This window comes from Camelus bactrianus, chromosome 11 (genome assembly GCF_048773025.1).
Source record: "Camelus bactrianus isolate YW-2024 breed Bactrian camel chromosome 11, ASM4877302v1, whole genome shotgun sequence".
Taxonomy (NCBI): Eukaryota; Metazoa; Chordata; class Mammalia; order Artiodactyla; family Camelidae; genus Camelus; species Camelus bactrianus.
The window spans coordinates 12,885,150-12,909,096 of record NC_133549.1 but is presented as its reverse complement, the minus strand read 5'-3'; the positions used below and the strand labels follow the sequence as shown (position 1 = coordinate 12,909,096).

Here is a 23,947-nt window from a genome sequence, read left to right as displayed (position 1 = left end):
AAAACCATAGTATGCACAATTGGTTTTGTGTGTGCAAAAATCTGTGGATAATACACATAATATAATTTTTGGCTACTTAAGAGATTTTCAAGGGTACTTCATTGGTTGGCAAATGAGGATTGGACCCTGTTAAAAAATGGGCAGAGGATCTGAATAGACATTTTTCCAGAAAAGACATACAGATGGTCAACAGGTAGATGGAAAGATGATCAAGTACACTCACTATCAGGGAAATGCAAATGAAAACCACCACGAGATGTCACCTTATGCCTGTTAGAATGGCTGTCATCAAAAAGACCAGAAGTAACATGTGTTGACGAGGATGTGGAGAAAAGGGAACCCTTGTGTTCTCTTGGTGGGGATGTAAATTGTTGCAGCCACTATGAAGAACAGTATGGAGGTTCCTCAAAAAATTAAAAATAGAACTAGCATATGATCCAGCAATTCCACTTCTGGGTAGTATTCAAAGCCTGAGTTGTCAGATGATGGTTAGCATTTTTTAGCAACAGAGTATTTTTTAATTAAGATATGTACTTTTTTTTTTTTTAGAGATAATGCTATTACACACTTAATAGGCTACAATATAGTGTAAACATAACTTTATATGCACTGGAAAAACCAAAGAATTCATGAGTCACTTCACTGCAATATTCACTTTATTGCAGTGGCCTGGAACAGACCCCACATCTCTGAGATATGCCTGTATGGATTAGATCTCATGATCAGAAATGGCCTAAAATTTCAGAAGAAAGAGAATACTGATGATTTGAACTCATCAAAATTTAAAGTGTTCTTCTCTTTTTTTTATCAAAGTCCATTTACAATGTTATATTAATTTCTAGTGTACAACATAGTGATTCATTTATTTGTACCTATATTGCTCTTTATTAAATAGGAATATTTGCAAACATTACAAAGTTGTTAAAGCTGCAAAAAAAATTAAAAGACAAGGAAACTGAGAGAACTACTTTCAACAAATACAAATATAAAGGTTTAATATCCTTAATATATAAAGAGCTCTTAGAAATAAATAAAAGGCAAAATACACAGATATTTAACCAAATAAGAAATAGAATCACCTAATAAACATGAAAATATTTAATCTCATTAATGAAAAAATGTTTGCGCTTTGAATTAGAAAAGAATTTTTTTTTAATGCTAGGGTAAGTAGGATGAGATAGAAATGTACTTGTTAAAGTCAGGCACATACATTGATACCATGTCAATATGAACAAAGAGTCTTAAAATAATATATAAAAAGGAAATCATCTGAAATGTGGGTAAAATACTATACACAGAAGTGCCATTGTTATTTATTATAGAAACATGGAAATAACCCATATGTCCATTAAGGGACCAGGTAAGAAATTACAGTGTGGACAAGTGATTACACAATTAAGTTATATTTTCTACTACTAATTAAATGTGAAAATGCTTAGATGTTAGGTGAAAAGAGATGGATATAAATTTGTATTTTCAGGATGATTGCAAAGGTTTTTAAATGGAAAAAAGCAACATATGATTTGTATTTGGTGTGATGTCATTTCCTCTTTATAAACTGTATTTTCTAAGTTCCTTTTTATAATTATGTATTCCTTTTGTAGTCGGAAAAAAAATTCTTCCCCAGAGCCTTCCCGATAAAGTCCAAATTCCTTAGAGAAGCGTGTGACCATAATCTGGCCCTAGCCCCCTGTTCGCCTTCTCACCAGTGCCTGGTCTCACCTTGCTAAGGTCATACCACAATGCTTGGCTTTCCCTGATGGCCATGTCATCACTGTCTCAGGTTTGTTTTCATTATTTATTTTTGCCTAGGATGCTCTTGAATGCCCTTCTCACCCTCTGGGCTTGCTAACTCTTTGGCCTCTTCGATTTCAAGCCCCAGCACCATGTTTTCAAGAGATAGCCTCCTCAGGGGTGCCTTGGGGTGGGTCAGATACCTCCTCCTTTTCCCTGCAGTCACGCTCGGTGATTCCATCACACTGACTTGCAGTCAGGGTGGCCAGCTGTCCTGGTTTGCTTCTCTTGAATCTAATTCTCTGTTAACTTGTTCACATCTTAGTCTGTGAGCACTTTGACTCCACAGGTCTTTTACAGTATCTCCGGGTTTAAACATTTTATCCTTTCCACTATAGACCTTGTCTGTCTTGTGATCTTTACCCACGTGAATCTGAAGCTTATCAGGCGATAACAGGTAACAAGTAGGTGGAGGGCTGACTGGATCTATCAGTAGGTGGTATGGGCAGCTCCCGCCATGGTGGTGAGATCTAATGATGCTAAAGGGTTACTCATGACTCTCTGTCCTAGGCCTGGCAGACAGCAGTGAGCTTTCCTCTAGCTGAAAGCTTTTTGGTAACTGGAAGGCACATCTTGATCAGTTAATGTGTTAGGATGGCTTTGTTTATCCCTCCCTTTAGTGCTCACTGTAATTCTGAACAGTTGTTTAATTCTGCTATTTAATAATGAAGTCTGTCCCATTGCAGTCCCATGTTCCCAATTCCCATACCATGCTCTACTTTTCTTATTTTCTGTAGCACTTTATTTTGGTGGGGGGTAAGTAATTAAGTTATTTATTTATTTTAATGGAGGCACTGGGGATTGAACCCAGGACCTCACACCGGCTAAGCATGTGCTCTACCACTGAGCTGTACCCTCCCCCCTTTCTGTAGCACTTATCTTCCACTTGCTGGTAAAATGTGTTTCTTTATTATATCTGCAGTTTATAGTCCGCCCCTGCCCACATCACCACAGGACATGCATCTTTGTTTTGTTCATCAGTGTATCCCAAGTACCTACAAAAATGCCTGGCACATAAGAGGTGTGCAATAAGTATTTGATAAATTAATAGATCTGCCTGAATCAGGGATTATTCCTCTTTGGGGATTAAGTTATTATAATTCTTCAATCACAAGATGAAAATTTTTAGACATCAAGAGAGGCATGTGAATGCCTTTCTTGACAATAAAAAACAGGACACCCTTAGAGACAACCAATTATTACTTTCTTGACAATCTCTTTAATTGAAATGGAGAAAGCAGTTCAGCAGACTTTCTAAACAAAGAAGAATGTCTAACAAAACATTTGTAGCCACTACATATTCTCCTTCCTTATTGCAATGTGTGCACAGTTGCCCCTGGGAAAGGGGCACTCAGGTCTTGATGACATTTGCTCATAAGTCACAAGGATCTCAGGCTACTAATTCCACCTTTCCCGCAAGAATGACAAATTGCTGTTTCTTTTCTTCGGGGTCTTCAGGGGCCATGGTGAGTAGGTAGGGGTCCTAAAGACTCCCCTGCTGTTTAGAAACAGTAGTGTTCCTCAAATTTGCACTATAGCCTGGGGTAACCAGCCCCTAAGATGTCCCCCAATCATCTCTGCCTCCTGGTGTTCCACCCTGTGGGGCCCCTCCCACAGTGACTCTGAGCCAGTCTGTGTGACCAATAGAATCTACATAAGTGACAGTGTGTGTCTTCCAGGGATTCATCATAAGGGGCAGCGACCACCTGCAGTGGTCTCTTGGGTCTCCAGCTCTTGGGGAAGCAGGTCGCCAGGGGAGGGGACAATAAGGCAGCTTGCTGGAGAGGCCCAGTTAGGCCAAAGAGAACACCAGCTCGGCAGCTCTGGAAGGGAGCCGCCTAGGAAACGGCCCAGCCTGCAACCTTGTGGAAGACCCCGAGCCAGAACTCGGCTCCCACATTCTAGACTCACAGAAACCGTGAGACATAGTAAATGATTATTGTTGTTTTCTTTAAAAAGAGTTTTGGAGTAATTTGTTAGCTAGCAATCGATAACTAACGAATATGCAAATCTCTCTGAAGGGACAAGTGACTTCTGACCTCGTATTAATTATTTTTCATATTTTCCTTAAGTAGTACAAACGTAAGGAATTTATATCCTTAGGCTCATCGCTTTTATACAAAAGAAATTTTAAAATCTAATCTAGTACAGACCCTACGACAAAACAATCCAATAAAAAGCCAGTCATTTTAATGGAGGATCGTTTTGCTGGAATTAAACTGGTGCTGACGTGCCTAAGACACCTCCTCTCCCGCCCGGGTCCCACTGCAGGTGCGCGCACCTGTGCTGCTCGCAGCCTCCCCGCGCCCGTTCAAAACCGGGGCACGTGGGACTTTACCCTCCATTGAACCGCAGCTGCCCGTCTCCACAGCCTGATCCCCTGGGCGCGGCCTTACTCCTCCCGAGTTCCTAGCGGACAGAACCGGGCAGAGAGCCGGGTCCGCCTGCACCAGAACTGATGATACTTGATGAGTCGTTCCTGAAGACACAGGTAACTGGGCTGCCTCGCCCGGCACTTCGGGCCAAGGAGACGTCAGCAAGCTCCCATCTCCCACACGAGACTGGCATTCGGCAGAAGGAAGCTCGGCGTGACTGAAAACGAGAGTTCTCCCTCAGATCGCCTTTAAATCTTAGGCAACCTGCACCCTTTACGTCCGCTGTGTTCCAGTCCCGGGGTTGGGGCGGCCCCTGAGCTCGGCGTCGTCCTGCGCTACCTCATCTCCGCCAGCAGGGGGCAGTAGGCGCCGAGACGGAATGCGCGTGCTCGGGGTGGGGCCTCGCGCTTCGCATCCGCGACCGCTGAGCGTGACGGAAGAGAGTGCGCAGCATTATGGGAAGTGTGGTTTCCTAGCGTCCGGGTCGCGGTTGCGCTCCCCTCTTGAGCCCAGAGCGGGACTTCAGCTCCCGGCTGGCCCGCGGGACCGGGAGGGGACGCGAGAGAAGGGGGCGGAGCCAGTGAGAGAAAAGGTAGGCGGGCCTGAGGGGGAGGCTCAGCCGAGGGGGCGGGGCTCCGGCCGCCGCCCGCGGTCTGAGGAACCTGAGGCGCGGGGCCGCGAGCGGAGAGGCGCCTAGCCAGCGGCGGGCCCGAGGAGGGCGTTCCCGGAGCGGTCGCGGGGGAGTCGGCTGCCGCCCCTCGGCCTGTCTCTGGCGGCTCCCTCCGTCTCCGCCGGGACGCGGGAGAGCCCGGCGCGCGGCGGGGGCGCGAGGTGGAGCCGGCGGGGGCGGCCAATGCGAAACTGGCTGGTGCTGCTGTGCCCGTGTGTGCTCGGGGCCGCGCTGCACCTCTGGCTGCGGCTGAGCTCCCCGCCGCCCGCCCGCGCCTCGGGGGCCGGCCCGGCAGGTGAGGCCCGGGGGCCGCGCGGGCGGGGAGTCCCGGGCGGCGGGCGGGCGGGCCCGGCGAAACAAACGGCCCTTTTCATCCCCAGGGCGTGGAAGTCAGGCGAACTTGGGGCCGCTCCTCACCTCCCCGCCCTTCCCGCGGGCCCTTTCTCCGGCCGTCCCCAGGCCTGGCCCGAGTGGCCGGAGCCCCGGCTGCCCTTCACCCCCACGAGCCGCAGCCGCTCGCGCCGGGCGCCGGACGCCGGGTTGCCTGCTCCCGCCGCGAGCTGTCGGTTCGGTTCGCTCAGGGCTCGGAAGTCTGAGCGCCGCGTCTAACGTTGGTGCGTGTCTTCAGAGGTGGCCGGGTTTTGCTTTTAAGGAGTAACTTTGCTGGAAGGGTACACAGTGTTCGGTATCCTTTGCAAACTCTGCGATGGGAGTCGGTTCAGCAAATCTAGGTATGAAATAGGGCGTGAGTGAGTTGTTCCTGGAAATTTGGTTTGCAAAGCCTCCTGATGAAATATGCACGAGATTATCAAGTTTTTTTTTTTAACGATCCTGTCCGTCTGCTCAAAAAGTTACCCTCTCGTGTTAAAGAAGGCTTTGTGCACGTTCGCTTCCCAGCTTAAGAAACAATGCTTTGCCCACCGCCCAGTGGATCTTTTTGTTGTTTTTGTTAATGAATTCCACCGCTCTGAACACTACTTAAGGCTCCCCCCTCCTTTTTTTCCTTTTCTTTTTTAAGGGCTTGCCCTAAGACATAGAAAGAAGCTTAGAAGGCAGTTTTAAAGATGAGGTAATAGTTGTTTTGTTTTGTTTTGTTTTTAACTACACTGGGGATTTTTTTTTCTTGCCCCCAAACAGTTGTTCTGTTATCTAATATTTTTGAGAATTAGAATTAAAAATTTGTAATTCTGAGATGGCTCTATGCCTTAACTTAGAAAGTATAGAAACTCATTGTTGTAATTGAAGTTCTTTATTTTGGTAGCAATCTCTGAAAATCCTTTTCTATTAGACAAACCACAAGCTCTTTGAAAAGGTTATTTGTGTCACCTGAGTCGAATTAAGATACCATTTAAATGATTTAATTGAAAACGCAATGTTACAGGGCATTTAACCTGTTAACAGATTAGGCTTTTCTGTTTTGTTTCTTTAGGGTTTTTTAAGTTGAGCTGAGGAAAGAGTGCTATATGTAAAAAATGTTTTGTAACATCTGTTTGTACTTTACAAGTTTGTTTTGGTTTGGTTTTTAGGGTTTTTGTTTTGTTTTGGGGGGGATTTTTGGATAATGAGTGAGCTCTACTGGAAGCTACTTGGAGAGCTTTCTTGGGATATTTATGACCTGTGTATCTTTTAGGGTCCATAAACAAGCAAAAACCCTATAATCAAGTTTAAAACTCAGTAGGTTAGCCTGGAAATTTCTTAGTTTTTTGAGATAAGTTTTCCCCTGTCTCTTAGGTCATCATCTAGACACTATCTGCTATCCAATGAGACCAGGCTAGACTAAGGAAATTAGGAAGTAGACCTTGGAAAGGAACAGGGCCAGTGAGGTGATCAGTACTCGTTACATAAATTAACTTTGACCTTAGTTGGATATTGTGCATCTAGTCAAGTAATGGAGTATTTTCATTCTAAGTGAAACTTTGCAGACTCCTAACTTTCCTTTTTCACTTGGTACTTTGAAAACTAAAAGCAGTAGAAACATCTTTTTTTTCTTTAAACTTTTTTTTGAAGGGTAGGTAATTAGTTCTATTTGTTTGTTTTAATGGCCGTACTGGGGCTTGAACCCCGGACCTCCTGCATGCTGAGTATACGCTCTACCGATGAGCTATCCCCTCCCCCCGAAACATGTTGATTGTTAAAATTCCCCACAGCTGCTTTTCTCATTGTGTTGTCACCACTTCAAACTAAAACATCTGAACATTTTTACACTCTGCGCTTATCTCTTAAGCCTGAAGCGAGAGAGAAAACCCAAGATTTTGTTAAGTATTCTTCCTTTGAATTAACATTTGAAGATTTGGTTTTGTTCTCTTTACTCTGCTGCCTTCTTTTGTCTTCAGTCTTATTAAGTCATGGCAGTCTTTTCTGAAAGGGAGATTTACCTTCCCTGAATATTGAAAAAGGCCCTCTGACTTGCAGTCGACTCGATAAATATTTGAGCGCCTCCTCTGTGCCAACTCCTGTTGTAGGTGTGGAATTACAGCTCAACCAAGATAGAGTCCCTGCCCTCGTGCAGTTTACGATTTAGAAGGGGAGACAGCATAAGAAAACAATGATTAAATGTCATAGGGGAGAAAGACAAGTGTGGTGACAAAAATAAAGCAGTGGAAGAGGATAGAGAAGGATGTGCTCTTGTTTTAAATAGGGCGATCGGAGGAGGCCACTGTGAAGAAGGGAGGGTTGGGCAGGAGCCTGAATGCAGTGAGCCGGTCACGTTCACACCCCCCCCACCCCCCACCCCCGTTGTTCATCTGATGTGGTGGCTCACCTTAAGCAGGTGAAGCACAGACGGGAGAACCACTGGTGAGGAGGAAACGGGGCTCCTGCCGGGAAACGCAGTGCCCCTGGGGTGAGGAAAGCGGAGGCGGAGACAAGCATTGGACCAGGGAGTAGAGATACAGGAGAGCCTGATTAGAACATACTGGTTTTGGGTAATGACTTCACAGGAATTATTTAACAGTTAATTTAGAAAAACGATGTGACAGAAGAAACTTTCTGTTTCTAGGATATTTGGAAAGAAGGGAGCCAAAGAGAAAGGAAAGAAGCCTGTCCGCTCAACAAATGCTTAGAGCGCCAGGTATGGTGCTAGGTACCTAGTCCTTGCTCTCAAGGTGCTCGCAGTTTGTTGGAGTAAGTCAAAGGTCAGAGACAAATTGAGCTGGCTTTGTAGTTTGGCCTGGGGCTGGTTTGTCCAAAATGATCCTTATATGCTAATCTTGTCTCTCTGTTTTGGTTTTCTTATTTATAAAATGATGACCTGATAGGGTTATTGTGAAGATTCGGTTAATAAAACACCCAGGACAGTGCCGGATTCGTAGTGAACACCCTGTGAATTTTAGGGAGGAGCGGTAGTGTGACAGTGGCAGACGCTAGGGAAGTGTTTTGAGCGGGACCTGAAATTGACAAGAGCACGCTGGCATTGTGTGTAATTGTCCTTCTCCGTAGGTCTGTGAGGAACTTGCATGTTTTCTTCTTTTCAAGATTTCTGTCCATCTGTGATTGATGCCATCTGAGAGCATGTACACAAGAGTGGAACTTTTGGTCTGATTTTTTAAGAATCTTTGTGCTTATTTTGTTGTTTTTTTCCTATTGAAACGTAGTTGATTTACAATGTTAGTTTCAGATGTACAGCATAGTGATTCAGTTATACATACACATGTATTTTTTCTTTTCAAATTCTTTTCCATCACGTTATTACAAGAAACTGAATATAGTTCCCTGTGCTGTACAGTAAGTCCTTGTTGTTTACCTATTTTATGTATAGTAAATTTATAGTATATATATATTTTACATATAGTAAATATATAGTATATATGTAATTTTATATATATTATATGTAGTGTACCTGTTAATCCCAAACTCCTAATTTCTCCCTCCCCCGCCGTCTCCCCACTACATGTGAAGTTAACCCATGCAGATGCTTGCTAGCACAGCGCCTGCCACCTGGATACTTTGGGCTGATATTGAACCATCGGTTTTGAAGTCAGCCTCCACTGGTCTTTCATAAACTTTTGGATGTCCACTTCCAGTGCAGAGCCTCGCGGTTGCCAGACTCTCAGGATATATTACATATTAAAGAAGAGAAATGGTCGTTGCCTTCAGGAAGCCTGGGTGGGGTTTTAATTATTCTTAACATTATGAAGATTTGTTTATTGCTATGTACTTGCCATCTAGAACGGTGATCATAGGAGGTGCTCAGTAATTTGAAAGAATGAATTAAAAGAATAAAATTGGCAAAGTATGAATCTTATCACATTTCATGATGATCTTATGATGGAATTTTTTTCTTATTAAAGTAAAACAAGTGCTTTATAGAAAAATTTGAAATTACTTTTTAAAAAGAAAAATGATCTGTACTGAGCAGTTTTTGAATGCATATGAATATAAAACATGTTTGGGGGAATTATTTAGTATTTAAAAAGTTTTTTTTGGACTTATGTACATTCAGAAAAAGTACATGTAAATGTGAGCTTGATGTGGTTTCACAGATGGAATACACCCAACTAATCAGCACCCAAGTGAAAAACAAGAAAACTACCAACACGTCAGACGCTTCCTTTTTTTTTCTTTTTGGTTCTTTTTGGGTTTTTTTTTTAGGGGAGGGGGTGGATTTTTGATTACAGATTCAGTCTCCTGACAGTTATAGGTCGATTCAGATTTTCTGTTTCTTTGTGATTCAGTCTTGGTAGTTTTTTTAATTTTTCTAAGAATTTGTGCATCTTATCTAGGTTATCCAATTTGTTGGCAGACAATTGTTCATAGTACTGTCTTCTAATAATTTATTTCTGCAGAATTGGTAATAATGTCTCCATTTTCTTTTTTCTCTTTGAAGGGGGAGGTAATTAGGTTTACTTGATGGAGGTACTGGGGATTGAACCCAGGATCTTGTGCATGCTAAGCACGCGCTCTACCACTTGAGCTATACTCTCCCCCCTTTTTACCCTCCCACATTTAAAAAATTTTTTTTTAATGGGGGAGGTTATTTTAGATTTATTTATTTATTTTAAACAGAAGTACTGGGGATTGAACCCAGAACCTCGTGCATGCTAGGCATGCACTTTACCACTGAGCTATATCCTGCCTGCTAGAAGCTGCCTTTATGTTCCCATCTGTCACTGCTGGCAGTGGGAACCGCTACCTGGTCTGTGATGGCAGATTTGCCTTCTTTTGTATTTTATATAAATGGAACCCATGTGCCTAGTTCTTATATAGCCTGCTTATCTTAATATGATGTACAACTGCATTTGGTATGTTTAAAACATAATTTTAATGGCTGCATAGTATTCTAGCATACAGATACACCATAATTTAACTGGTGCCTTTTTTGTGCATGAATGTAGTTTTCAGCTTTTCACTATTAATAAATGACACTGATGGATAGAGATCTTTCAGTGTATCACTGATTATTTCTTTACAATGTGCTCTTTAGCTGTGGAATTGCTGGACAAGAGTTATGCTGTTCTGAGGTATTTGGGTTTTTTTGTTTTTGTGTTTTTTTTAAACTTGAGGGGGAGGTAATTAGATTTGTTTGTTTATTTACTGGAGGTACTGGGGATTGAACCCAGGACCTCGTGTTTGCTGAGCACCCACTCTTCCACTGAGCTATACCGTTGCCCCAGTTCTGAGCTATTTGATATAAGTTGGCAAATCTTCCTGCAGAATACCGTACCAAATTACTTTGCTATCAGCAGCAGAGGAAAGTAGCCACTTCGTTGAAATAACTATCAAAATTCCAGTCATTTGGGTATTACAGTTTAAGAAGAAAATTTGTCCATTTGAATCTAGGAGAAAAGTGGTATCTCATTGCTTTAATTCAAACTTGATCCTAGTGAAATTAAAACTTTTTCCATAGGTTTGTTGGCTATTTGCATTTCTTCTTCTGTAAATTGTCTTTATTTCTTTTTGCCTTGTGTTTACTTCTTAGTTTTTTTGGTTTTGTTTTTTGTTTTTCTGTTTCCAAACACCAGAGTCAAACTAGGTGCCCTATACTTATGACATTGAGTAGAGGGTGATGAAAGCATAGAGAGCCCAGTCCTGGTGAGGGGACTGGGAAGCCGGGCCGCAGTCTCACAGAGGCAGTTACTGAAAATTCACTTCGGGCTTCATACTGTGTAACACAGCACTCCCAGGTGTTGGGCTGATTTACATTGATGGTACATGGTAGAAGAAACCAGGGTTTTTTGAGATATAATTGACAAATTACAGTAGTTTCAGGTGTATAGCATAATGATTCAAAATACATATGTATTCTAGAACAGCCACCACAGTATGTATAGTTAACATCCATCCCTGCGTATAGTTACAGACTTGTTTTTCCTGTGATGAGAACTTCTAAGATCTGCTCTCGTTAGCAACATTTAAATATACGATACAGTATTCTTGACTGTAGTCACTGTGTTGTACTTACTTGTTTTATAACTGGAAGTTTGTACCTTTTGACCCCTTTCATCTGTTAGGCCCACTCTCTTCCTCTCGCCTCTGGCAAACACCAGTCTGTTCCCTGTGTTTGTGAATATAGTGTTTTGTTTTAGATTTTGCATATGAATGAGATCGTATGGTATTTGTCTTCATCTGACTTAATTTACTTAGCATAATACCCTCAAGGTTCATCCATGTTGTTGCAGATGGCAGGATTTCCTTCTTTTTTATGGCAGAATGATATTCCATTGTGTATAGAGAACACAACTTTCTTTCTTCATTCACCTGGGCTGCTCCTGTGTCTTGGCTTTTGAAGATAACGCTGCAGTGAACAAGCCTGTGTTTGTTATCACACATAGGATCCCCACTCATGTATCTTTGCTAGTGAGTGTTTTCGTTTCCTTCAGCTAAATACCCAGAAGTGGACTTGCTGGATCAACTCTGCTTTTAGTATTTTGAGGAACCTCCATACTGTTTTCCATGGTGGCTGAACCAGTTTACATTCCGACCAGCAGTGCACAAGGGTTCCCTTTTCTGCAAGTCCTCGCCCAACACTTGTTGTTTCTGGTCTTTTTGATGATAGCCATTCTAACAGATGTGAGGTGAAATCTCACTGTGGTTTTGATTTGCATTTCCTGATGATTAGTGGTGTCGAGCACCTTCACACTTACCTGCTGGCCATCTGGATGTCTTTGGAAAGATATCTATTCAGATCCTATGCCCAATTTTAAATCAAATTCTTTGGTTTTTTGCTCTTGAGTTATATGAGTTCTTTATATGTTTTAGATAGGAATCAGATATATGATTTCCAAATGTTTTCTCCTGTTCAGTAGGCTGCCTTTTCATTTCGTTGATGGTTTTCTTTGCTCTGCAGAAGCTTTTTAGTTTGATGTTGTCTCATTTGTTTATTTTTGCTTTTGTTGCCTTTGCTTTTAGTGTCAAATCCAAACAATCATCGCCAAGACTGATGTCAGGGAGCTTACTGCCTGTGTTTTCTTATAGGAGTTTTGTGGTGTCAGGTCTTACATTCAAGGTTTTAATCCATTTTGAGTTGATTTTTGGGTGTGGCATAAGTTAGTGGTCCACTTTCATTCATGTTTAGCATGTCCTTGCCTAGTTTTCCCAACACCATTTCAGTCTGTCCTTTCCCCCATTGAATGTTCTTGGTTTGTTTGTTGTAAGTGAATTGACCATACATGCATGGGTTTATTTCTGGGCTCTCTATCCTGTTCCATTTATCTGTGTATCTGTTTTAATGTCAATACAGTACTACCGTAGCTTTGTACTATAGTTTGAAACCAGGAAGCCTGTGCCTCCAGCTTTGTGCTGCTTTTTCTAGTTTGCTTTGGCTGTTTGAGGTTTTTGTGGTTCCATACAAATCTTAGGATTGTCTGTTCTATTTCTGTGAAAAATGCCATTGGAATTTTGATTAGAATGGCATTGAATCTGTAGGTGGCTTTGGGTAGTTTGGACATTTCAACAGTATTAATTCTTCCAACCCATGACCATAGAATACCTTTCCATTTACTTTCATCTTCATTTTCTTTCATCAGTGTGTTATAGTTTTCAGTGTACAGACCTTTTACCTCCTTGGTTAAATTTATCCCGGGGTATTTTATTCTTTTTGATACAATTGAAATTGGAATTGTTTTCTTAATTTCTCTTCCTGATCGTTTGTTATTGTATAGAATTTTGTATCCTGTAACTTTACCAAAAGTGTTTATTCATTCTAGCAGTTTTTTGGTTGAGTCTTTTAGAAACCCTTTTTTCCATATATCTGGAAGTAGTTCTTTAAAAGGCCAGAATCTGCTGTGTACCTCTCTTCTGCAAGAAAAAGAAACACATGTAAAGTAAAGCAGTTCAACAGAAGCAGCTTAGACATGGATTAGAAGCAGAGAGGATTGACAGTGGCAGAGAGGAGGAATAAGATCAAAAAGTACTTTACAGCTGTAATCCATGAGGTTTTCATGTACCACGTGGGTATCTTCATATCCACTCATTTATTTATTTTTAGAAGAACCTTCTTTGAAGATATGGAGAAGTCTGGGAGAAACCATTAGGGTACCCTTATAGGTCTTGGTGAAAGATACTCTTGAGCAGAAGCTGTGGCTGGAATTAAGGATGAGAGAGAGCAATTGGAGACATGTTTAAGACGATCTTGTCATCAGGAGGTGGTTAAAATATGTCTCATGTAATCCATCCTTAAAAGATTTATCTTGATTACCCATCACAAATAAGATGGTGATGTTTGGCATTTAAAGCGATGTTTCAGTTATTTTGAAATTTTACTTTTGTGCAACAACCTTGTTTTCTTGCAGTGTCAGATAAATGAGGCATTTAGGATACATACAATGTTTGCTCTTCTAATCTTTGAAAACTTCTTATTCTTTGGAGAAGACAGTTTGAAACAGATGAAATAAAGACTTTTCTTGGTATCAGTTTTCTCTGATTAGGAAACTGAGGCACAAGGATTTAAATAACTTCTTGCTGATACTATGCAGCGTGTTGGCTTTAGAATCCATGTCAGGTGTGTCTGGTTACTGTGTTTGCCTCGCTTCTGTCAATAAAACGTGCTTCCTACTAATATGTCTCTGAAAAAGTTGGGGAGCAGTGGAATGAGTTATCACTGACAGTTTTACATAAGCATTGAAATTATTCTCCCTTGAAGAAATAATCAACTTGCTTTTGTTGTCTTTTACCTGAGTACCTAGATCCTATGGTGTATGAAAACATTGCATTGAGTATAGTAAAGACCTCTGGCCTTCAGTAAGTTATTTTTGGAAACATTTTGGAGGAGTTTCCACCCTTGGAGAGAGAGATGAAATGGGGTCCGTAATCAGAGCTATATATAAGCTTGTAGTTCTCCAGCTTTGACACTGGTGATGAAAAACAGGAACAGAGTATCTTTCCCTCTGTCTTTATCTAAGGGCAAATTTTAAAAATCTAATCCTGCCCATTAATTATGACAGTAAAGAAAACGAGTTATAAAAATGACAGCAAAAAAGACTTGCCACTTGATTTTTTTTAAACTAGAAATGTTTTTCCCCTTCTTCATTCTTCAGAATATTTAAGTGACAAATGTTTACTGGCTGTAGAATTTATTGACATAAATAAGCATTCTGATTCTTTCCAGTAGTCCTTCAGTTTCATTTCCTGAACTTAATAACTAATATTAATATGGGACTTCACCGTCGAAAGCACATTGATTGTTGCTGTTAGTGGTTGTTGAATGCCTCCTATTTTCCTGGTACCAAACCAGTACCCTTATACACATTATCTTATTTAATTTTTACAACTATGAGAAGTATTATTGTACCCATTTCTATTTAAGGAAACTGAGGCTCAAGAAGTTAAATAAAGAGCCAGGATTCTGACTACAGTCTAATTGACTCTTACTACCTACTGTTGTATGGTTTATGTCACATTGACTTTCCAAACTGATCCTTCTCAGACACACCTTATTTGCTTTGAAGAATTTACATACTTAATGTGAGCATGGATGCATACTTAGGTGTGGAAGCAAAAAGACTCTACACCAAAATGTAGACAATGGGAAAAAAATTTTTTTGTATTTAGTTGTATTTTCTGCAAACATGAACATAGATTCATATTATCATAAACATTTTTATGTTACATATTGAACTCAACAGTCATTGAGACATGACACTTCTGATTTATTGTTGTTCATTTCTAGATCAGCTGACCTTACTTCCTCAGTGGAAATCGAGTCACTATGATGTGGTGGTTGGCGTGCTGTCTGCTCGCAATAACCATGAACTTCGCAACGTTATAAGAAGCACGTGGCTGAAGCATTCACTACAGCATCCAGCACTGAGCCAGCGGTAGGTTTCCTGATTTCACACCCTGCCTGATGTGCTGAACAAGTGTCCCGAAAAACCTCCTTGCTTAGTCCGAGATGTTAATTCAGATATGTGGCCTCTTTTCCTGGGAGAAGTGGCTATTTTGTTTTGTTTTTCCTCCATATAGTGGGGCCCAAAAAGTCAATTTAACCAAGGGTTGAAGCCGAAAGATAGTTGGAGAAGAATATATTCATTGGTTAACATACCTCATTTGAAAAATAATTTTCAGGAAGGGGGCCGCGGTAATTAGGTTTATTTACTTATTTTTGTGGAGGTGCTGGCGATTGAACCCAGGATGCGAAGCATGAACTCTACCAATTGAGCTATACCCTCCCCCAGCATACCTTGTTTTTATAGCTACCTGGTTTGGTTTGGTTTTGTTTTTTGGCTTTTTGGCTTTTTTCCTTTGATTTAGATTAACAGTTCTTTAAAAGTTCTGTCCTGGGTCATTCTCTGTTAGACACGTGTGTGTCTATATGCTTTTGACTAACTTTACAGAGATACACCTGACTTCCTTCAGTCATGTAGTGCCGGGTAGTTGTGTGGTCTGCGGTTTGTGTAGTCTGCCCTGCTCTTCTTCCTGAGCGCCCTTCCAGGCCCGAGCCTTGGTCGCAAGTCACACGTTGACATTAGGTGACTCCGAGATCAGTTAGTAGTCCAAGGCCTTAGTCTTCTCAGGGAAGCCAGCCTCTGAAGATGATGTAGTGAAGGCTGGTGGCAAAGTGTGGAGGTTTGGGCTTCTAGTTATGTGACGATAGCTCTCTGCTCGTGTGAAGTCACTGACATGCAGTGAAGGCCCTGAGGGTGGCATTAAACCTGCACATTTGTGACTGAGTAGCACTACAAGGGAATTGCAGTTGTGAATTTTCTTGTCACCAGTAGTGAACATTTATAGATTTCCTGTCTAGCTCAAAGCAGCTTCCATTCCTCTTCAAGACGGGTTTCTCTAGTTCATGATCGCAGTGAGAACAGAAGCCACTGCCCAGCATGTGAAGGGACTGAGAATCATCACTCCTGCCAGAACTGTCTGGAAAACCTGCACTTCCTGCAGTCTCTCCCGGTGCAGAAAATAATGACCCCTCTCTCCCAGGTGCTCAGACCAGAAACCTTGGTGTTTTGTTGCGAATGGAGGAGGAAGTCCCCCTTGTGGGGTCTTCAAGGATCGTTCCACCAGGGCAACGAAAACTACCCTGGGAGAGGGTCCTGAGAGGGCGGCAGAGCGCCACACGGCGGGGAGCGTCCAGGGAGTGGGCTCAGCAGGCAGGTGGGGCACCGAGAGAGTGAGGACCGTGGGCAGGTGCCTTTATTTGAGGTCAGGGGTGGAAAGTACAAGCAGAAAGCGTGAGGGCATTTTTTTGTTGGGCTTGGCTGTCACTGGGTCACTCCCAGGGCGGGGCAAGGAGGCAGGGCCCAGCCTTGTCCCCAGTGCACCCAGTCATCTGGAGAGGATGCTCACAGGTCCGGGTGTTGAGGCATTAGGAAAATACAAGGTTTTAAAATTTTACAAACTCTGTTACCTCATTCTTCTTTGTCTCACATGCCACATCCAGTCCATTGGCGTATTTTCTTGCTGCTGCCTGTAGATCATATCCAGAGTCCAACTTCTCACCACCATTACCACTACTGTCAGAACCGCTGTCCTGGTCTGGGCCACCGTTACTTCTCACCTAGATCACTGCAGAAGCCTCTCGGTCTGAATTTCCTGCTTCCACCCTTGATCCCTTATGTTTTATTTTCTGTACAGTAGCCAGAGTGGTCCTTTTAAAGTGAGGCTAATTATGTCAGTTTTCTGCTTACACCCCTCCGCTGACTTCTCTTCTTGCTCAGAGTGAAATCTCAAGTCTTCACTGTGGTCTGTGACCTCATCTATATCTACGTCCCCCTGCACTGGCCACCCTGCGGTGCTTCAGTATACTAAATGTGCTCCTGCCCCAGGGCCTTCGCACTTGCTGTTCCTCCTGCCTGTCCCACTCTTCCACTGTGTGTCCGTGTGGCTCACTTCTTCACGTTCCTCAGGTCTCTGCTCGGATACCACCTTAGCAGGCAGCACCATATTAAATAGTACCATTCCAACCTTGTCCTCCCTCACTTGGCTTTATTTTTCTCTATAATACTTATCACTGACTAGCATGTTTATTATATTTAGTTGTATGTTTGTAAATTGTTTGTCTTTCCCTAGTGGAATATGTGTTGTGAGCCTAGGGGCTTCAATTCTTTTCATTGATGTATTTCCAGCACCTAAAACCCAACTTGGCAGAGTAAGGTACTCAGCAACTATTAAGGGAATGACTTGGAGCCAAATATAATGAGGAAAATGGACATTTCAGGCACTCACCAGTAATTTATATATTATTAAAGTGTTTTCTTTAAATTTAGTAAGCTTGGTGATTTGTTTTATAAAAATGGTGGGATATTTGTATAGAAACAGATATTAGCCAAAAACTTCTTCCTGGGGCAGAGTAATTTTGTGGATCTAGTAAGACTAAGGTAACTAAAAAAAATTTTGATAAATATGTGCAATAATTTAATTAACAGATTTATTCAAGGCTGTTTATACTTTTATTCTAAATGCTGGTTGTTTATAAAAGGTGTTCTGCCTTAATTGGTCATTAGTGAAAAGGAAGTGTTTGCATTTCTGTGCTTCTGGCTTACTTTCAAATCTTGCATTTCACTGAAGGAACCAGATTCTACATATATTTCAAAGACCTTATTTAATTAGAAGCCTTTGTACTGAGTTTGTAAGTTGCCAGTTTCACAAGGAGTTATTAAGAGTGCTGTGTATACAGGTAGTGTGCTGTGTGTAGTGGATACACAGGTACAGGATGGGCTGAGTCTGCATGGGGGCTCGGAGTTGAGAAGAAGAAAATGGGTGTAGCAGTGTAATAAGATGTTCTCTGTGCTGTGGTAGAATCAGGTGTGAAATAGCCTGGAGTGTTTGGGAGACTCCGCACAGTCCTGTGTGGCTGGAGTGCAGAGCTCAGGGCGAGGGTGGAGAGCCCGAGGGAAGGGGAGAGGGGCAGAGAGGGAGGCTGTCACCGAGGGAAGGCGGGAGGGCTGATACCCGGCACAGCTCCCCGGTGCCTGGGCCCGACAGGGGGTGAGCCTGTGCAGATGGGGGCTGCTGAGGGGCTGGGCTAAAGCCGCGACCTTTTAAGAAGTAACATAATTGAATGTAGAAGGAGGAGGTGGACTCGAGGGTGGTTGCCAGCTTCAAACATGAGAAAGAATGAAATCGTCAGTCAAGACAAAAAGCAGGCTTCACGGGGAGGGAGCCGTATGCAGTCCGAGGTGCCTGCCTGCGGCGGTGCACTGGGGATGCTTGGCAGCCGGCTCTCTAAAGAGAGGGCATGCTCACCCGTGCGTGCGTGTTTCCTGCGCGTCTTGGCGCTGTGAAGGCGGCGCAGCGCGTGGTGGAGCCATAATCACACGTCATACTCCTCCTTACAGAGTCCCACGTAGCCGACCGATTCTTAGGCTGCTTCCACTGCACTGGAGCCTCCTCACAGCTGCAGCTGACGGCTGTAGCTCTACTTGACTGTTCCCTGTGAGGTAAAGGGTAAGACTGAAGTGACAACTTAGCTGTGTGACAGGACTTTACTCTCAGTGAGGAAGTGAGCGACGTCTTTGCTGAATCAGATAATAGGTTTTGAACAATGGAAGAGTGTTTCCTCAATTTTTCATACTCTTCACAATGGAATGGCCACAAGCAGGTCGCGTTTTTTTTAAAGTTACCATTTTAATCATTTTCCAGTGTACAGTAAGTACATTGGCAGTATTGTACAGTCATCACTGCCGTCCATTTCCAGAAATGTTTCATCATCCCAAACTGAAAATCTTTGCCCATTAAACAATAACTCCCCACTGCCCCCTTCTGTCACCCCTGGTAACTTCAGTTCTACTTTCTGTCTATGAATCTGCGTATTCTGGGTACCTCCTCTAAGCGGTTCATAGGATATTTGTTTTTGGTTTTTTTTTAACTTTTTTTTTTATAAAGTTATAGTCATTTTACAATGTTGTGTCAAATTCCAGTGTAGAGCACACTTTTTCCGTTATACATGCACATACATATATTCATTGTCACATTTCTTTTGCTGTGAGCTACAAGATCTTGTATGTATTTCCCTGTGCTATACAATATAATCTTGTTTATCTATTCTGCATTTTGAAATCCCAGTCTGTCCCTTCCCACCCCCCACCCCCTTGGCAACCACAAGTTTGTATTCTATGTCTATGAGTCTGTTTCTGTTTTGTATTTATTTATTTATTTTAGATTCCACATATGAGCGATCTCATATGGTATTTTTCTTTCTCTTTCTGGCTTACTTCACTTAGAATGACATTCTCCAAGAACATCCATGTTGCTGCAAATGGCATTATGTTGTCAGTTTTTATGGCTGAATAGTATTCCATTGTATAAACATACCACATCTTCTTTATCCAGTCATCTGTCGATGGACATTTAGGCTGTTTCCATGTCTTGGCTATTGTAAATAGTGCTGCTATGAACATTGGGGTGCAGGTGTCTTTTTGAAGTAGGGTTCCTTCTGGATATATGCCCAGGAGTGGGATTCCCGGGTCATATGGTAAATGCATTTTTAGTTTTTTGAGGAATCTCCATACTGTTTTCCACAGTGGCTGCACCAAACTGCATTCCCAGCAGCAGTGTAGGAGGGTTCCCTTTTCTCCATGGCCTCTCCAGGATTTGTCATTTGTGGACTTTTGAATGATGGCCATTCTGACTGGTGTGAGGTGATACCTCATTGTAGTTTTGATTTGCATTTCTCTGATAATTAGTGATATTGAGCATTTTTTCATGTGCCTATCGATTATTTGTGTTTCTTCCTTAGAGAATTGTTTGTTTAGGTCTTCTGCCCATTTTTGGATTGGGCTGTTTGTTTTTTTCTTATTAAGTTGTATGAGCTGCTTACATATTTTGGAGATCAAGCCTTTGTTGGTTTCATTTGCAAAAATTTTCTCCCATTCCGTAGGTTGTTGTTTTGTTTTACTTCGCATTTTTAAGTTTAACCTGCATTACTAACATTTTCTCCGTCACTAAATCTAGACAGTCAGCAAAACAATAAACCAAACCCTTATTTGTAGTGTTTGCCAGTTTCCATGGTGTCATGTTCCCACCACAGCCAGCTTCAAGCTACTAACGTGACGTCTCTGACCACAGGGCTGGGGAGGACAGGCGGGAGCGCTGCGTTGTGGGATTTCCACCACGTGGGTGCAGTTGGTGCAAATCACCCCAGGAGCACAGGCAGGAGTGAGATAACTAAGAAGTCATGAATCCAATTATTTCCTCTGTTTTTAAAGTATTTGACTGTAAGTTTATATAAGTTAATTTTTAATAAAGGCTGTGCTTCATAACCAGCTCACAGATTCCTTGAGAACTTTGCAGTTGGCCCCCATGACCCAGTCAGAGCCACTGTCTGTGGGCCATCTGGGTGAAGATGTATCATGAATTGATGGGTCTTTTACTTAGAAGCTGAGGCCAAACTAGAGATGCCAATTCAGGAATCATTCTCAGTCTAGTTGAAGCCTTGGGAATAAAAATTGTCCAGCGACAGCGAGTGAAAAGAGTGAGTAAAGTGAGAAGAGGCCCCAGGGCAAAGCCCCGGGGTCATATCCACTCGCACTTGACCAGCTGGGCGAGGAGAGCCGAGGAGCCCGGAGAGCCGAGGAGCCCGCTGGGCGGCCACGTGGAGAAGGGAGCAAGCTCTTCCAAGAGCCGTGGGAAGCCGCGAGGGTGAGGGCTGGACAGTGTCTGCTGACTTAGTGGCAGGTCACTGGCTATACTGGTGGTGGATGTGTCAGTGGGAACGGTGGGTATTGAAGCCAAAATCTGCTTTGTGACATGAGCAACTAGAGTCTGCAGTTTTAGTTATTCTTTTGTAGTACTTCACTGTAAAAGAAAGGATGGAGGCCAGGAGGGTTGGTAGGTAAACAGAAATTAATGTCCAGGCTTCATCATATTTATAATGTGTAGGGAAGGAGCCGGGGGCACAGGTAGCTAGTGAAGCAAGGTTGAGGAGAGGACGGGACCTCCTCTTGGACAGAGAGACTAATCTTGAGGGGGAGGGTGTGTAGCTCAGTGGTAGGGTGTGTGCTTAGCATGCACAAGGTCCTGGGGTCAATCCCCAGTACCTCCACTAAAAATAAATAAACCTAATTACCCCCCCAAAAAAACAAAGAAAGACTAATCTTGAGCAAAAGGAACACTTTCTGAAATAGAAGAAAGCAAGTAAAGAAGATGTGTTTGTGGGTATGGGCAGGAGAAGCTGACTTTGCTGTAGCTTGCCTTGAAAAGACATGAGCCTTTGCTGGTGGCCAGGCCAGACAGCTTCACGCTCGCTTCAACATAGTACCGCAGTAGAGGGCTTACGCGTAAGTCATTTGGTAGTTAGCAACTTTTGGTTTGCTGGTTCCCCTTTTTGCTAGAATAGAAGCAGTTAGATTTCATCCTAATAAATACTTGTGTCTGAAAGTACAACGAAATGGGCCTGAGGAAATGTGTGTGTGCGAGGGGAAGATCAATGACCGCTATTAACACCAACATGTCTCTCAGTGTGCTTGTGAAGTTCGTAATAGGTGCTCGTGGCTGCCAAGTGCCTGTGGAAGACAGGGAGGATCCTTACTCCTGCAGACTCCTGAACATCACCAACCCAGGTGAGTCTTCCTTGTCCTCAGCCCTGCGACTCCACATACACTAGTGCCCCCTTACCCACTGGGGACCCGGGCCAAGACCCCACTTTGGATGCCTCAAACCCTGCATAGGACCATACCCTGTGGGTACTATGTCTTTTCCTATACAGACAGACTGGGATGAAGTCTAAGAGATTGACAACAATAAATAATAAAACAGTTATAAAGACAAACTGTAATAAAATTTATGTGATATGGTCTCTCTCTCTCAAAATAGCTTATTGTACAGATGTAATGCCGTTTCCGTTTACCTAAGCACTTACCACACACGTGGCCGTCGTTTCGGCACTTTGAAGTGTGACAGCAAAATTAGCACAGATGTCTTTTTCCTTCTTGGCAATGTCGCAGATAAGAGTATTTGTTCTTACTGTAGATCTTAGCACCCTCAGCATGTTTGTTTTTTTTTTTCCTGTCCTTATCAAGTGGAGAACTTTCACCTTTTTACTTAAAGGAAGCACGTTATGGCTTCTCTTTGGTATATTCGAACTGCCAGTGTCATTGCTCTTGTGCTTTGGGGCCTCACTGAAGTAAAACAAGGCTTACTGGAATGCAGGCACCCGGACGTTCTGATAGTCGATCTGCTAACCCAAACAGCTGCTGAGTGTCTGTGGGTGGGATACACTGGACAGAGGGATGGTTCACAGGACAGGTGGGACAGAGCTGGATGGCCAGGTGTTTCGTCATGCTGCACAGAACAGCCTGCAGTTTAAAACGGAATTATTTCTGGAATTTTCCACGTAATGCTTTCAGACCACAGTTGACTGTGGGTGACTGAAACCTTGGAAAGTGAAACCGCCTACCAGAGGGGAGGACTACTGTACAAGTTTGATGTCGAGAAGAAGTTGAGCTGGAGAGTACAGTGGTCTATTTTTAGCAGCCTAAATCGAACCTTCATGAAAATTTATCTTTTATCCTTTTTGACAGACAGACTAAACACTCTGGGCATCTGTGAAGATTCTTTATAGATATGTGTAATTACAGGATCCAGGGGAGTTTATTTTTTAGTATGATTCAGACGCATCTGGAAATCCTTATGCATAACTAAATCCTGAATTACTGAATTTTAAACTTATGGAAAACTGCTGATTTCACCAGCCTGTTGATTTATAATACCCTTGATACAAATACTGTAATTAACTTTCTTTAAGAATTATTGCCTAAGCTCTTGCAAAAGAAACGTAATAAAACACATTGTAAAAAGAAACATAGAAGACACAGGTAATAATTTTTATTCCTTGCAATTACAATATTGCATCAATTTCTACAAATTTTTTAACTAACTATATTTCAGTTAAAAAAAAAAAACTTGTGGGAGTTCTGATGAGGATGAAGAATGATCCCAGTTAGGTTCTCTGTTACCAGGGAACCAGTTTTAGGAAGCTGATAACTGTATCTGTCTGTTTTATTAGTATTTCCCATTATGTTCAGCTGTGGTTCTAAGGGAGGTTAAACTTTTCCAAATCTTACATGTGCTGATTATGACTTCAGGTGTTTTAAGATTTCCCACACCTATGTAATTATCCGCACCTTGCTTTTGCAGGCAGTGATAGTATAGTGGTTAACAGCTTGGGCTCTGGAGTCAGGCTTCCTGGCTTTAAGTCTAGGCTGTGCCATTTTCCGGCTGTATGACCTTCAAAGAGTTATTTACCCCTGTGCCTCAGTTTCATCTTCCATAAACTGGGGATAAAAGTACTTAACCTGTAAGGGATTGACATGATGATGAAATTAGTTGATACATATAAAATATTTAGAAAAGTTCCTGGGACATGATAAGTGTTTATTGTTATTTTAAGGAACTTGCCTTTTTTATAAATTGTGTTTCAATCAGCTTTTTTTTTTAAATAAATTGGGGACTATATTTTCAGGTCTATTGTACAGCAGAGTTTCCTTACTTAGGAGGTCTGTGATTTTAGCTCACATCGTTAAATGTTAAAATTTTGTGTGTAATTGTGTTTTTTAGGGGAGAGAGTCCTTTAGCTTTTCACTGGGAGCCCAAAGGGATCAGGAACCTAACAAAATGCTGTATTACTAATGATGTAAAAGTAGCTTAGAACAAACTATGTTTGAAATCCAAAACCAAACCAAATTTAAAGAAACCTTACCTTCAAATTAACCAGACTTTTATTTTAAAT

General features: G+C 42.3%; 1 protein-coding gene across 11 annotated transcripts in view; it reads left to right on the top strand.

The window, feature by feature from the left end:
* Window positions 1-4,770: 4,770 nt before the first annotated feature.
* Window positions 4,771-23,947, top strand: part of B3GALNT2 (beta-1,3-N-acetylgalactosaminyltransferase 2) — a 50,839-nt gene continuing 31,662 nt past the window's right edge. For 6 of the 11 annotated variants that reach the window (XR_012509955.1, XR_012509957.1, XM_074373239.1 and 3 more), the window contains exons 1-3: window positions 4,772-5,134; window positions 14,945-15,092; window positions 21,679-21,779. Coding sequence is in view for 9 of the 11 variants with exons in the window: in XM_074373239.1 (XP_074229340.1) it covers window positions 5,023-5,134; window positions 14,945-15,092; window positions 21,679-21,779 (361 nt within the window). In the remaining 2 variants the exon portion in view is untranslated. Of the gene's footprint in view, window positions 5,135-7,878; window positions 7,910-14,944; window positions 15,093-21,678; window positions 21,780-23,947 lie in introns of those variants that run through there. The other 5 variants (XM_074373243.1, XM_074373246.1, XM_074373240.1 and 2 more) reach the window with 4 other exon arrangements.